The sequence below is a fragment of the Amyelois transitella genome, chromosome 5 (assembly GCF_032362555.1).
Source record: "Amyelois transitella isolate CPQ chromosome 5, ilAmyTran1.1, whole genome shotgun sequence".
Taxonomy (NCBI): domain Eukaryota; kingdom Metazoa; phylum Arthropoda; class Insecta; order Lepidoptera; family Pyralidae; genus Amyelois; species Amyelois transitella.
In genome coordinates, this window is record NC_083508.1 from 2,584,849 (window position 1) to 2,601,131 (window position 16,283).

At 35.4% G+C, this 16,283-nt stretch overlaps 3 protein-coding genes across 3 annotated transcripts; 1 reads left to right on the plus strand and 2 right to left on the minus strand.

Annotated features, from left to right (window-relative positions):
- Positions 1-289: 289 nt before the first annotated feature.
- On the minus strand, positions 290-3,182 carry LOC106138568 (peroxisomal membrane protein 2). The gene is made up of 4 exons (XM_013339749.2): positions 2,955-3,182; positions 2,009-2,101; positions 1,342-1,627; positions 290-780 (listed from the first exon to the last, which is right to left on the minus strand). The coding sequence occupies exons 1-4, from the start codon at positions 3,041-3,043 to the stop codon at positions 691-693; spliced, it is 558 nt and encodes a 185-aa protein (XP_013195203.1). The 5' UTR covers positions 3,044-3,182; the 3' UTR covers positions 290-690.
- A 245-nt stretch (positions 3,183-3,427) lies between these two features.
- Positions 3,428-6,850, minus strand: LOC106138558 (uncharacterized). The gene is made up of 5 exons (XM_013339739.2): positions 6,633-6,850; positions 6,347-6,478; positions 5,972-6,135; positions 5,617-5,713; positions 3,428-5,261 (listed from the first exon to the last, which is right to left on the minus strand). Exons 1-5 carry the CDS (start codon positions 6,691-6,693, stop codon positions 4,159-4,161), a joined length of 1,557 nt encoding a protein of 518 aa, XP_013195193.2. The 5' UTR covers positions 6,694-6,850; the 3' UTR covers positions 3,428-4,158.
- A 6,185-nt stretch (positions 6,851-13,035) lies between these two features.
- Positions 13,036-15,180, plus strand: LOC132904435 (uncharacterized). Its single transcript, XM_060954829.1, has one exon. It carries the CDS (start codon positions 13,228-13,230, stop codon positions 15,178-15,180), a length of 1,953 nt encoding a protein of 650 aa, XP_060810812.1. The 5' UTR covers positions 13,036-13,227.
- The last annotated feature ends 1,103 nt before the right edge of the window (positions 15,181-16,283 follow it).

A 16,283-nucleotide genomic window follows, 5' to 3' on the forward strand; every position in this document is an offset into this window, starting at 1 on the left:
TTAAAAAGAATTGTGCTAAGTACCAAAATACTCTAGTCTTTAATAATAAGCGACTCTTGAAATGTTTTTAGAATAAAGTGCAATATATTTATTGACAGCCGATATTTACACTAACTTATTTGTACATTAACTAGTCTTTGTAAATTATTTATTTTCTATTTATTATTAAATTAAGCTATCGTTAATTGATATTTATAGAATACTCGTAGTTAAGTGTATAACGCAACTAAGATATTACAAACACTGAGCAATAATTTGAATGTGAAGGATACTGAATAACGACACGTAATAAATAGTAAAACAACTTTATTATAAAACATCAATATAAAATAAGTCTTTGAATATAAAAGAAAGTTTTAAATGCACCACAAGCCGATTGAATTGATTTCGCAGATTTGATTTTAGATGATAGTAATAGATGACATCACAGAATATATAAGCAGATATTCTATCGATTAATGGATCAAAAATTGCTGTTGTCAAATAAATTAAGTAACAAAAATAAGGCTTTTATTTGTATACACTTTTCCGCTTATATCTAACACCCTCAAAATTAATGTTGACCATAACCTTTTCAATTGACTTTTAAAGGAATGTAATTATTTTCCTTTCTTAAATTAATGGTCCCAAAGCACTTGTTTCCAATCAACCAACCATTTTGTATCAATCGAAAATTCTTATCTCAGTGAATCATTCCTTCTTTTGACTCTGCTGTCTTCGCTTGGTAGCAAGGAAAATCGCCCAGCCGAGACCCACCAAATTCATGTAGAGTACTCTGAGCTAAAACCAGAAAGATAAGACAAAGTTTATTTCCCGAACGTAGTAGATTCAGTTAAGTTCTGCCCTGAAAAATAATTCACTAAATACAAGACATTTGCCATGCTACATGAAAAGACCCGCTCCCCTTGAAGCAGTTATGTTTCAGCAGGCAGGCAGCGACTACACACCTGTCTACCGATCTACCTGTGTCATGACTTGTATCTGCATACAATTTTTTTACATTTATATATTGGTATTGTGACGACATCTCTACGCCACACGTCACAACAGCCGATCACACAACAACTGTCAATAGCGGCGAAGAATCTAAATCGCCCAAACAAAGATTTCATGGATTGGATATAAATACTACCTCCGACTCAACATCGTCGGAGCCGCAGTTCCCTAGGCATAACATCGCTCCCGCTACAGTGGAAAATTTATATATGTACTAATAAGCAGGTATGTTGAACATAGGCGTAATCAAGTTTCTTAGGGGTGACTACGATTATTCGAGTCTGCAATTTATTAAAACGTTACATAAGTATACTGTGTGGTGTGTTATATCAAAAGTGTACTCACCATAGGTGGCACAAACGCCATATTAATAACTTGGAACAGCGTCAGCCATTTCCAATTCGCCTCCAGCACTGTCAAGTATAAAGCATTTAGCTGTTTCAACGCAGCACTGTGATTCTTTCCTTCAAATCTTGCCAGAGTGTACAGAGAGAAGGCCTGAATGAGAGGAGCGTAGATCAGTCGCTCGAAGATCAGTTTCTTGACTAGAGGGAACGCCACGACATCTTCTGGGAACATGCGTTCTATCCATTCGTAGAAGTAGTGGGGGAAGGTGCCGCCGAATAGTAATCTGTAAAATCCTATGGTTCAGCTCAGGCGACTAAAGGACAAAGCGCGTTTCCTTTAGTCTATTGGAAATCGTATCAAATAAATAGGAGACGTAAACACTGCTGAATTTTGTCGCAGCAATACTAGATGTTGGGTGCCGTTTTTAGCCCCGAGGTTTGAAGACGTTGGCTGCGGCTCAACACGTATTAATTTAACGAGAAAGTATAAAGTACAGCTAGGCAAGGCAAAATTATCTCTCCTCCTCTTCGGTTAACCTCTGAGACTGAGAGGAAAGATATGTCTTATCTCCCCTTTTTGTCTACCTAGGTATACTAGCCAAGCTATTTGTCAAATATACTTTTAGGTATTAGAAAATGTATAAGAGAAATTATAACTATTTTACCCATAAAGTCCGAAAGCAAGAATTGGATCCAATCTTATGTTGCCGCCGGCCAGGAGTTGCGACACAATGCTTCCTGTAGTTCCCAAGACACAGCTGAAAACATGTGATTGGAAGTGTTACTAGTGACGTCGACATCTACCTATGGATAAATAATTATTACTTACTATGTCCATACCTACCTTATAAAAAACCGAGAAAGTTTGTAGATACTGCAGTTAGTAGTTTTTTAACCAATTCGTGTTTTGCTTACCTTTCAATACATATAATCACGTATATATCCCTTGCGGGGTAGAAAGTCTTCAGACTGAAAGGCCACGTTCAGCTGGATGGCTCAATGATGGAATTAAAATAGTGACAGGTTGCTAGCCTATCGCCTACAAGAAAAATCCAAAGTTCCCTCCCTTTAGAAGCTTTCATCCCGATAAAATACGGTCTATCCCATCTAGTCCCATTGAGTTGTCCCATGGTGGGACAAGGTATAATTTTGTCCCGTGGGATTTGCGAAAATGGAAAATGTACTCAAACAATGCCAAAGCTTAAATAAAAACAATACATAATAATTTAATTAATGTATAGGCCCCATATGTAGCTATAGCTAATCTAGCAAATTGCAATTAATTTTGACACCCTGATAAGCTATTGTACTTAAATAATTGTTCTTGATACCATGATAAACATACTTGGGTACCATTGATAACCAAAGTTCGAAGGTCATTTATCAAATAAGTATAAGAAAAATCGGCTGAAATAAGATACAAAACATAATTGTGTATAATAATTATGAAAATCAAGGCAAAAATATATGTCGCGGTCGCTCATAACAAAAACTGAATTCCAACTAAATAACTTTCACTTTCTAAATTCTAACCTTAAAACTTTTGGATTATCATTACCTCAATCGTCTACTTTAGGGAAATTTATAAGTTGAACGTTAAAATTTACTCACCTTGTAATGGATTTAGTCTTGATAGGATGCAAATACAGATTTTGTAAATACGATGCCAATAAATTCATAATTGGTTTTGATAAAGACATTTTTTGTTTGAACTATTCTAATATATCACAGAAATCTGGTATCACCAAGAATTTAATAAATTCTTAAATATTAAGTATTTTAATAATACGGCCTCAGGGACGATTGTTATCACTTATCAATGAGCACCAAATAATAACATTCAAGAGTGACATTACAAATTGCTTATCAAGTTTTGCTGTGGGTAAAATTTGAACTACTCTGTTTTGATGATCGATTAAATTAAAATCTACATTTAAACGTGTTGAAAACCATTGAAATCTATTAAAATAGAAGAAAAAAATGCATCTATACAAAGTGAATTATGTTTGAATATAATTTTTTTATTGTAAACGTAAAATACCTCCACGCCTACAGCGCCACCACTATATGCAAATAAACTTGTTTGTATTTTATAGTTGCAGGTTATTGTGTCAAACTTTAAAAGATGCTGGTAAAAGAACAAAACTAATAAACAATATAGTTAATGGCTTTTTTATTAATTTTTTATTTATAATAAAATTATCTCGAGAATTTTAAGTTAGTTCAGTCACAAATATACAATTCATTATCTGAAGTCAATCTAGAAGTCTAAGTCTAAAGGTTTCTAAATTACATATAACTTTATTGTTTGGCTTTTTGATCGCATCACCAACCTGCAGCCGATCACTAAATGTATAAATTAATTCTAAGTTTTTCTCTAATATAAAGCAATAATCTATAAATCTTAAGTAAATAAAATTTAATGAAAAATTATATCTGGTTTGTTCTTCATGGTAAAACTTGTACTTTTTTTTTACTCACCGCAGGCTATGTCCACCTTAATATATTCTAAACAGTGAAAAATTTAGATTACTGCATCAGTCTTAATCCAAAAATTAACATTGGAATTAGAATATATTAAGTTCTACAAAATAAATAGTCTATAATTGCAATAGTCTGAACCACAATTAATAATAAGACTGTGAGATTAAACTTTGTTATCTCTAGACATCTATTAAACCGAAAATAGTTTTGTTTTCTTGGGATTTTTGCTAAAAGACTAATTAATATACACAAGTAGCAAAACCATGAGTAAAAGCTATCATTTAATTAAGTTCATATAAAGCAACCTATCAAACAATTCTACTAAAATTTTCTAGCTTCCACAATATAGTTTGTCCAACTGTCTCTGTAGATTGTTAGACGTTGTGATGACAGATGGCGTGTCTGGTACAAAGCTTTTCCGATGATGCTTCACAAGTGGTGTGTTCAAGAAATTCATCTGTTCTTTCATCTTCATATACATATTCAAAGCTCTACCCTCAATATCCCTGTTCGGAGACTGGCTGGACACATTTGGCATAGATTTGCAAAATACTTTTTTTCTCAAACACAAATTCTTCTTTGGTATTTTATAGGATGGTGATTTGGCACAAGATCTTATAACCGAACATGGCTCACCGCGCATGTGACTCTTTTCAGGGCTCTGTATAATAATAGGTATTTTATCATTTGATATAGTTTCGGTCTCATCAACAAGAGTTTTATCTTTATCACCTTTTGATTCAGTTCGACAATTTTTCTTTTCATTGATCAATTTCCTCACATATTTCAATGATTTAATTTGTGATTCTTTGATGTTGTTCAAAGTTTTGATGCCATTTTCAATCATTTTTATATTGTTTTCAGTTTGTCTCTCAACTTCTATCAGGTCCTGGAGCTCCGTGCTGGGTTTTTCGTTGTTTGTGACAGTTGCTTTGTTGAGTAATTCGCAGAGTGATACAATAACACTTTCGTCTCTTTGATTTTCTGGTTTGGGTTTGTCAAAACACATGATAGTGTTGTCATTGTACATAGCCGAGCTCTCCAATTCACTGGAGTTATTGAAATATTCTTGGACATTCCGATACTCTTTGAATGGTGTTGAAACAGGCGGAGTTACTTCTGCAATGTTTTCCAAGGTACGCTCGTCTGACACTGCTGCAGCTTTTATTTCCACATCGTTTATTTCTTTTTCTTTTTGCAGGAAGCTTGCATCGCAACTAGACTTCCATGATTCATTGGATAATGGTGTATCCAGAATGGGAGGCATTAGTTTCTTGTGATTAATTTGCCTTTGTGGTACAAAAGGTTTTTTGATGACATTACTTTGGTTGGAGATATTTTCTTTGTTGGCCAGAGTCATTCTACTCCGAACTGGTTTATTGATCACAGGTGTTTCTGGTATGTTACAGATTCCACTTATTCTGACATTCCGTGCTGCAACAAAATACAACTAATCTTAAACTGAAAAATAATACTGACTATTTTTCTCTAAAGTTTACATGGATACATATAAGTTTTTTTTTTGTTTCTTTGTTAACTCATTATTGCATTTTTATGTGCAATAATGAGTTAACAAACAAACAAAGCAGCACACTTCTTCCCAGAGGGCTAGACAGAGACATTGCATACTTTTTTCACTTCAGCTGCATTTATCTTGCTCTTCGGTCAAATTATACCAGACTTTTTGCCAGGATATCTCTGAATGGATCAAGGTACCTTTGCCTCAGCCTTCCCCTTCCAGCAATCTGATATTAAGATACAATATTATTTTATTATGTATATGTCTTACCTTGCATAATTGACTTTTTTGCTCTGAACTCTGGTTTGGGAAACCTTGGTGTTTCTGTGGTTGCCTGATGTATTGTAGCTCTCGAATTCACAACACTCTGAAATTATATTGTGATTTTAAACTATTTTAAGCAATGCCTGTTTAATACTGATCAATCAACCCTGCAACCTGTTGCATTTATATTGCACAAGTCAAATAATTAAAGAAAATAGTTACCATCATTCTAAATTTCAGCCTAATTGGTTCAGTAGACTTAGCTATGTATTGCAATCAGGACTAACTATCTAGTTAGGAATTTAAGTGCTACACATAATAAGTACCTAGTCATTTTGAATTTATCAAAATATACTGTTACCTTAGTTTTAGGTTGAAAATTGAGAGCTTTTCTAACAGGATTGTTCTTCATTTGTCCATCTGCTGTGTGGCTTATCTTCTTGTCAACCTTCACTGATGAGTTCCAATTCTTTTTAGCAGATGCGGTAGATTGCGGGCACCTTCTTGGAGACTTGACTTTCAAAGCTGAAATTAATACAACTTATAAGCTTTGTAATTTGTTTCATATCAAATTATTAAAATGTGTGAAGGCATTTTAAGTAATATATATTTTGCAACATGCACAACCATTCATATAGTTCTATGCTGGTTTTTGGACCATACTCTACTAATTATTGGACTAAATGTATGTATGAATTGTTTTGTGAGCAACAATTACATCAAAAACATCAATTACCTAGGATATCAGCTCTCATCTCTGCTAGAGTCAATGGTTTTAACACTTTTTCAGCAGTTCGTGTTTGTATAAGTGTTTTCCTTGGCTGTTTCCTTGCAGTGAGAGTTTGTAGAGCTTCTTTAGATAGGATGCCTGAAAACCACAAATATTTGATTTATCAACAAGTAAGTTACTTTAATAGACATATGATCACCAAATATTTAAGAAAATTGAATAGAAAGCAGAAAATAAGTACGCCTTAAGTTAAAAGAATACTAGATATGGTATCATACGCTAAGATACTAACCACTGAGTCCAGGTAGTAACTCAGCCATTGTCTTAGGCTTCATACTCGTTGTCGTATCCATTTTTATCGTATTTAACAATCACAACGATGTTTTATTACATTAAAACATTAATATTCACACAATAACATTCAAATTATTTCCAAGAGTTATCAACTGACATTTATGTCAACGGCCGCGAGCGCGTTGTTGTCATTATTTTCTTACGGCCGTGGCTTCATTGGCATCCTCTCAAAGGAATAATTAATAGAATACATAATCTAAGAAATATGTTCGGAGCGTGCCAAAGTTAAAACTCACGACTCTTAATTGGCGGTTGACTAATGAATGTGGATAAAAAGACAAAATAAGATCTAATTTTCTCTCCCGTTTATGCTTTGAGGTTAACTTCAGAACTAGATAGAGAGGGAAGGTACTGTTATATCGAAATTAACATGATTAAAAATATAAAATAAAACTGCTGAGTTTCCTATTCCATTGACGTCAATGCAATAGGAAACCGAAGTGCAGATAATTTAATTATGTTTCTTTAGTTTGGATTGGACTTCCGCCGGGCAAACACTATAATTTCTATATCATTCAATATACTTTCTTTTTTCAGTTTAATTAAATAGTTTTTTTTAAAAACCAAATTCCGACCCGCTCCGTAACAGTGGTGTCAGAAGTGGGATACCAGTGTTGATATCGCCTTAAAAATTCCACTGGTATTCCATAACGGGTCGCGTAAAAACTAAAAAACTAAAAAAGACTGAAAAGTGAGTTGTTCTAAGTCCGCGCCATTTGACTGTCCGTAATCCATCTCCGGGGTGTTCTTGTCCTAACTCTGTGAAACTACACCTCGTCAAAGCCGTCACCATCCCTCGAAGACGAGTCGCGACAGTAAGCCTTACTCTCTGTAAGCCTGCCGATCGTCTACCTCATCCTGAGGGTTCTTCATAAACTGCTGCCATAAGGAGTCTAAGAGACTCTTGTCGTCGCCTCACTCCTGATCACAACGCGTTGCGCGACGTGCAAACGCGTGGTCGCCGCACCGTGCTGGTGCGCCACAACTCCCGCTGTTCCTGACCAGCTTCCCCTGAAGTCCCTATTGCCGACAACGTGCTAACGTGTCTACGTGTTCGTACTCTAAACCGTATCCTGTAAAGTGTTAATCAAGTGCCAAGAAATGCAAGTCAATATCCCGTTGTTCCAGCTCCTGTAAGTAAAGCATATTATTACCTGTTATTGCTACGTTTTTCGTACGGATCTAATAATTTTATCATATCTAATTTACGTACTTGTGGATTCTATAATTTAATATTCTAAAAGTAAATAATATATTAAATCATAATGTCTACGGAACCTAAGAAAAATGTGGAAGTAGCGTTGAACGAACAGTTTCCTATTAATGTGTTATGCAACTTTATCAGCCCTTACAAGGGTGAACGTGAAACTCTTAATGCTTTTCTCACGAATTGCCAAAACGCTCTAGATCTGGCGTCGCATAGTCAAAAGATCCTAATAAATAAGTACATTCTGTCACGCTTAGAAGGTAAAGCTCAAATTGCATGTTCTAATAAAGTTTTTGATGATTTTAACCAATTGAAATGTTTTCTTAAACAAAACTTCGGTGAAAGAAAACATTACAACCATCTGTTGTTAGATCTACAGTCGTGCAGGCAATTATCAAATGAAACTGTTGCGCAATTCGCACTCCGTGTCGAAACTAGCCTCACTGATTTACAATCGGAAATTTACAATTCAGAATCCTTAAAAAAGGATTTATCCGGTCGCATAGCTATGACCGAAGATCTGGCTTTATTTACCTTTTCTCTAGGATTACATCCCCAGCTCAGTAATAACGTTAGATGCAGGAGCCCGAAATCCCTTAACGATGCAATTAATATCGCTCTCGAAGAAGAGAAAATTCAAAATTTAATGTATAAAACCAACAGACCTAAATGTAAAATCTGTGGTAAACAGGGTCATTCCGAATCCGAATGTCGTGAAAAATATAAACGCACGGGTCCACCACGTAACTCTTCAGACCCTCAACCATCAACATCTAATAACTCAGGGTCATTTAGTAACCAGCTTTTCTGCAAATATTGTAAAAATAAGGGTCATGATATTTCTCAATGCCGCAAAAGGAAATATAACAATGAGCGGCGTAATTTACAAAGTAATTCTAATAATCGCGATAAGCCAGCGGACATGCATCATATTACATACGATTCGCCGGCGCCGTCACCCGAACCTTACCAAGAACCATGTGAACATGACCATACTGATGACACTGATAACCCTTTAAACTAACTACGCGGATTTCGAAAACGTGCCGTCGTCATCCGGAAAATCTAGGCACACGCACCTTCCCGCGTAAGTCCCAAAATTTAAATATTGCATCTCAACACGCTCCAAAGAGGGTTTCTATTTCGTTGAGTCATAACTCCAATCCATCTCAGCATGCTCCAAAAGGAGTCTCTGTTTCGCTGAGTCATAAATCAAATCCATCTCAGCATGCTCCAAAAGGAGTCTCTGTTTCGCTGAGTCATAAATCAAATCCATCTCAGCATGCTCCAAAAGGAGTCTCTGTTTCGCTGAGTCATAAATCAAATTCATCTCAGCATGCTCCAAAAGGAGTCTCTGTTTCGCTGAGTCAGCATTCTGCTACATCTCAACCTGCCCCTCTGAGGGCCCCCGTTTCGTTGAGTCACCAATCACCCTCTCCTGAGAGGTCTTCTATATCACAACTTCCTAAATCCAAGGTTGACAATCACCTTAATACCCCTGTTTATGAGGTATCCTCATCTTCAATGAAAATATGTCTTCCTCATGTTTATATAAAAACATCTTTCTCCACCAGTCCGCTACGCCTACTCATAGATACAGGTGCAAGTATAAGTCTCATCAAACGATCAAGCTTAACTAAATTACCAGAATTATCTCAAGAAATAGTTAAAATAAAAGGATTTAATAACATAGACACGTATTCCGAAACATTGGGTACTTGCTACATTGATTTTATTTTAAATGATAAACATAACGAGTATAAATTTCATCTAGTTAATGATAAAATTAATCTGGAATACGATGGTATTATCGGTAGTGACTTTTTACAACATTTTAAAGCTAATATAGACTATACTTCACATTCTATCCAAATATGCGGACAAAATCTAGATATAAACTATATTCAACCAATATACATAATTCCCGCTCGCTCTGAAGCTGTAATCGAATGCGCAGTATCTAATTACTCTCGTGAAAACTATCAAAATAATGAAGGTTTATTATTAGATCATTCTATAAGTGAAGGTGTTTATGTTGCCAACTGTCTCGTTTCTATTAAACAAAATAAACGAGTCAACATAACTGTTTTAAATACTACAAATCGTGATATTAAAATAAAAGACTATAAAGTACAGTTAACACCTCTTGAACAGCATCCTATTACAGATTCATTCGAGTGCGTAAATTCCATTTCTTATTCTAAATCTGAGAGAGTGCAAAAGGTACTTAATCTCATACGCTGTTCTCATTTAAACTCTGAAGAAAAAGAGTCCTTATTGGAATGCTGTTCCATTTATGCTGACATCTTCCATTTAGAAGGCGAACCATTGTCACACACAAATGCGATCGAACACACTATCGACTCGGGAGATGCGCCTCCAATTCATGTCAAGTCTTACCGCTTCCCCGAGTGTCACAAGGAAGAAGTAAACTCCCAAATCCGCAAAATGCTCGATCAGAACATAATACGTCCCTCTGTGTCGCCCTGGAGTGCTCCAATTTGGGTAGTTCCCAAAAAGTTAGACGCCTCCGGAAAAAAGAAATGGCGGATAGTAATAGACTACCGTCGCCTCAACGATGTTACTGTCTCGGAGAGTTATCCTCTACCTCTTATCACCGACATCTTAGACCAGCTAGGTCACTCAAAGTATTTCAGTACCCTGGACCTTTCCAGCAGCTTCCATCAGATCAAGATGAGTCCCCAAGATGCACCGAAGACTGGTTTCTCTATTAATACAAATTCTAGTACCACTGGTCACTATGAGTTCACTAGAATGCCATTCGGGTTAAAGAACGCCCCTTCTACCTTCCAAAGACTGATGAATACAGTTCTTTCTGGTCTCCAAGGTCTTCATGCCTACGTCTATCTTGATGACGTCATAATCTATAGTCATAATTTGACAAATCACATATCTAAAATCAAATTAATCTTTGATCGCCTCCGAAAATTCAACCTAAAACTACAGCCCGATAAATGCGAGTTCTTACGACGTGAAGTCGCTTATCTTGGTCACATTATAACAGACAAAGGTGTCTGTCCGAATCCTGAAAAAGTTAAAGCTGTAACTCAATTTCCTACTCCCAAAAATCCTAAAGATGTTAAATCGTTTCTAGGGCTAGTCGGTTACTATCGCCGCTTCATTAATAATTTCTCACAAATAACAAAACCACTGACCTCCCTCTTAAAAAAGGACGCTACTTTCCAGTGGTCTCACAATCAAGAACAAGCTTTTACTACCCTTAAGGAGAAATTAACTTCAGCCCCTTTGCTTCAGTATCCTAATTTCAATCAAACTTTCCTATTAACCACGGATGCTTCAAACTATGCGATAGGAGCCGTATTATCTCAAGGTGAAATCGGTAACGATAAGCCTATATCATACGCCTCGCGAACTCTTAACAAAGCCGAGGGCAACTACTCCACCATAGAAAAGGAGCTCTTAGCCATTTTATTCGGCGTGAAAACATTCCGCCCTTATCTATACGGTCGAAGGTTCAAAATAATTACGGACCATAAACCCCTTGTATGGCTTTTCAATGTCAAAGACCCTGGCTCCAGGCTCATCCGATGGCGCCTGAAATTAGAAGAATACGACTATGAAATCGTTTATAAGAAGGGTAAATTAAATGCAAATGCTGATGCCCTATCTCGTTTCCCGGTTAACGTCCTAAATAACGATAATAACTCTGACTCTATCATATGTAACCCTACGTTACCATCACATAACGAAAATGACTCAAATATCCTTCCATCTATATCAGAAACTTATGAACAATTTCTTCAAATAATCAGACAACACGGGGTTCAGTTCGACACAATAATTCAAGAACACAATGAGTCATTACTTAAAGCTAAATGTAAATTAATAGCTTACCCAACATCTATCGATTTAGATGAAGCCGTACCTTACTGTCAAGACATCATAAATGCCTCTACAAGTGAACCGAGTATCTGTGACATAGAACGCGAGTTACATACTTATTACTCCACATCGAATGATAACCATGTGTTTACCCATTTATTCCTTAAGGTTAATCACTTTGATGAGATGACATATAAAGATATATTTAATCTTCTCCGTCAATATAGAGAAATGATTAAATACTGGTACCTAGAAGAAAAAGAATTCGCTATATCAGATTTCGTAGATCCCTTTACAAAATTATCTTATAATAAAATTTATAATATTTTATCATTCCTATTTCATAATACAAACATAAAAGTTAATATTTACCGTAACTCTATCCGATACCCGACTCCTGACGAAGTCAAGCGCATTCTTAAAGATAACCATGATTCTCCTCTCGCCGGTCACCCAGGCATATCACGCATGCTCGAGAGAATTAAAACTCAGTTCTGGTGGAAAAGTATGCGCCAGGACATAGAAGATTATGTTAAAAATTGCCGTTCTTGCCAAATTAATAAACCCCTAAGACATACAAACAGGGCCCCTATGATCATAACTTCTTCGGCATCTCGCCCCAATGAAAAACTATATCTTGATTTAGTCGGTCCACTTCCTGAAACTCACGAACATAAATTTAAATTCCTTCTAACGTTACAAGACGATTTAACTAAATATTCTCAAGCATACCCGATGCAATCCTGTTCCGCTGAAGAAACAGCCAAATTACTAGTTCTATTTATTTCCCATATGGGCATCCCTAAATTAATAATTTCAGACCAAGGTACTAACTTTTGCTCCGACCTCTTTAAACAAATTGAGAAATTATTTAGTATCAAACATGTTTTTGCATCCCCATATCACCCTCAAACGTGTGGAGCCCTCGAAAGGAGTCACTCCACTCTAAAGGAGTATCTCAGGTCATACATTGGTGAAAACCAACATACTTGGGACCTCTACATCCCCAGTGCCATGATAGCTTATAATTCAAATGTACATAGTACTACAGGTTACTCACCCCTAGAGTTACTTTTCGGCTATAAACCATACTTACCCTCAAGTATAGACACACTCGATACGAATACTTACACAGACTATATCCGAGCTCTAAATCACCGTTTATACTACAGTCGTCAAAAAGCTCTTCAAAATATACAATCTTCAAAAGAAAAGGCAAAAAATTACTACGATTCTCATACAAAACCTTTATCCTATAAAACAGGTGATATGGTATATGTCCGTTGTCATCATAAACAAAATAAGGCCCTATCTCCAGTGTGGAAGGGTCCATTCAAAATTATAAAACTTAATGGAAATCATTCGGTTACGCTGCTCATAAACCGTAAACACGTACGTCATCATTATGACGAAATCAAACTAGCTAGTGACGTCACGTCTTAGTATCAAGTAGCATAACGAAATGATACATATTGTTTATTTCAGGTTGATGTTGCCGGTGACTATCACCTGCGAATACGTATCACCCGTAATCAACAGTCCTGGCCTTTATTTTGATAAGCTTTTAGATGTTAAGTTTACCAATAGTGATTGGAATATTTTAGCATACGTAGATATAAGCCATGTACAACCCAACTTAGACAAAGTAGAGTTTTTATTTGAAAAACTTAACGTATTCTGTAATTCAATGACTTCTTCTAAAATACAGTCAGATTGCATTAATTCATTATCCGCTCTTAAAAATCAACATATTTTGAATGTAAATAAATTCTCTTCTGTAGCATATCTAGTAATAGATGGAAATCCCGGTACGCGCTTTAAAAGAGGTTTAATGGATTTCGGTGGCTCCCTGCTAAAGACTATTTTTGGTACATTAGATTCAGATGATGCAATTAAATTCTCACGGGCTATTGAAGATGTACAAACGGATGAAAAACGTCTCGCTCATCTTATGAAGGACAATATACACGTAATAAAGTCAACAATTTCATATTTTAATAATACCATGTCTAAAGTAGATGAGAACGAAAACCATATATTAAAAAATCTAAAAACTATCCATAAAATTTTAGAAACTGTATCAAATAACAACGATAAACTAGAAATTAAATCTCAATTAAGCTCACTACTAAATTCATTACAGTCCATTATCACGACCTTGTCCTTCGATATAGAAGATGTAAACAATGCTATCCTTTTTGCAAAGCTAAACATTTTACACCCGACGGTACTCAGCCCGCATCAGCTGTACAATGAATTAGATAAACACAGAAATAGTCTTCCTAGCCATTACGAGCTCCCGACACCCTTAACTTTACAAAATATACATAATTTAATAGATATATCCAAACTAACATGTTTTTATCATATGAACAAAATTATATTTGTAATTAAGATTCCACTTGTACTACCACAAGCTTATGAATTGTATAAAATAATTCCGTTACCTGTTGCTTACGATATGTCGAAACCTGATACATTCGTCCTTGTTGAGCCAACGAGCTCTTACGTAGCAATAACAGCTGATCGCATGTTTTACTCACTGATAGGAGACGTCGACAAGTGCAAGGTCATTAGTGAGAAATGCCACGTGTGCATATTAGTGAATGTGTTTTCAGTGATTGCGAATCCCACGTGTGAGACGACTCTTTTGAGTGATGTGGTCAGTAAACTTCCTGACATATGTGTAACGAAACTAATATATGGGTCAATAGATTTGTTTCATAAGTTAACTTTTAATCGATGGATTTTTGTACAGTCTGAACCAGGGAAGTGCCACATAACTTGCGATGATAAAAATGTTAACTCTGATATTATTTTATTTGGAACTGGCATTTTAACTCTACCTAAGACATGTAAAGCATTTTATAAAACCTTACAGTTTACAGCCGTTGGCAAAACAGTCATCACTAATGTAACTAATACAATATCTAATTTTAACATCTTACAAGATGATTGTTGTGAAAGATCTAGATTAAATAAAACACTAGAACGATTACCGTATTCTAAGCTTAATAACTTAGATAATCTCGATTCCTTACTACATGCCAGCATCCATCTCAGCTCTTTCGAAGATGAAATTAATAAGCTTGAAAATCCATCTCACTTTGAAACTTATGGCACGCATTATCTATCCCTGAGTTTATTTAGTAGCACTTTAATTTTAATATACCTTTTGTACAAATGTCGCAAAAGATTATCTACACCTATGGAGTCTCCATGTTGCATCCAAATATTTAATCAATGTCATAGTAAAAATAACTCTACTCCACAAACCACGCAAACTACATTTCATAGATACTCTCTCAAATCCTCAGATAGAGATGTTACTGAAAATTTAGAAGAGGAAGTGCGCATGACGCCTTCTCCTACCAAGAGGAATATACACAACTTTACAAGAAGCCACGATTCCTAGTTTATTAATATTTGGATGAATCATAAGACCATAAAATGTAATTTTATTAATGAATGTCCTTTTTAGGGTAGTTACTTTCTTTTATTGATTTGTTAGTTTTGTAATTTCTTTATTTTAATAATGTAACTTTGTTCTAGCGAAAATCCAATCTTTTCAAGTTATCTCTCATCACTTTAAGATGTGATGATCGATCTTAACGGGGGGGTTGTTATATCGAAATTAACATGATTAAAAATATAAAATAAAACTGCTGAGTTTCCTATTCCATTGACGTCAATGCAATAGGAAACCGAAGTGCAGATAATTTAATTATGTTTCTTTAGTTTGGATTGGACTTCCGCCGGGCAAACACTATAATTTCTATATCATTCAATATACTTTCTTTTTTCAGTTTAATTAAATAGTTTTTTTTAAAAACCAAATTCCGACCCGCTCCGTAACAGTACCCTACCCACTGGACGTAAAAAAAAATTACATACATATGTATATTCATGTCTTATACCTAACGGTATAGACAGAGCCTTGAAATGACTGAAAGGCCGCGTGCAGCTGTATAGCTTAATGATGAAATCGAAATTCAATTCGAATTTCAGTGACAGGTTGCTAGCACATCGTCTACAAGAAGAATCTCATTATAAGCTTATTAACACTCAGTTGCGATTCCCAACATCCATGGGAAAGATGGAGTGGTCCTATTCTAAAATTCCGAAAACCACAGGGCACTTAAAATAATAATAATAATAGTGTACCTGAGACTTAATAAATGTTACAAAGTCTATCTTGCAATAGGTTTCACTAGTAAAACCATGTAAAAGTTCTAAAATCCTGTGTCAATATCAATCAAATTGTAATTAAATGAGCAGAATGAAGATTTAAAAAGAGGAAATTGTGATAAAACATCAGAATGTTACTATATTACAGAAGTAGACTGGTATGGCGTCAGAGGAGATACAATTGTACATTGGGATTATCAATATATTCCGTGGGAAAGCATTTACCAAAAACTAAATAGAGATACTTGGCATTTACTTCCATTGGCCACAGAAGGTAGTGATAGTCTATGATAATGTCAATGTCACATCTGTCAATCGTTAAATAAATCG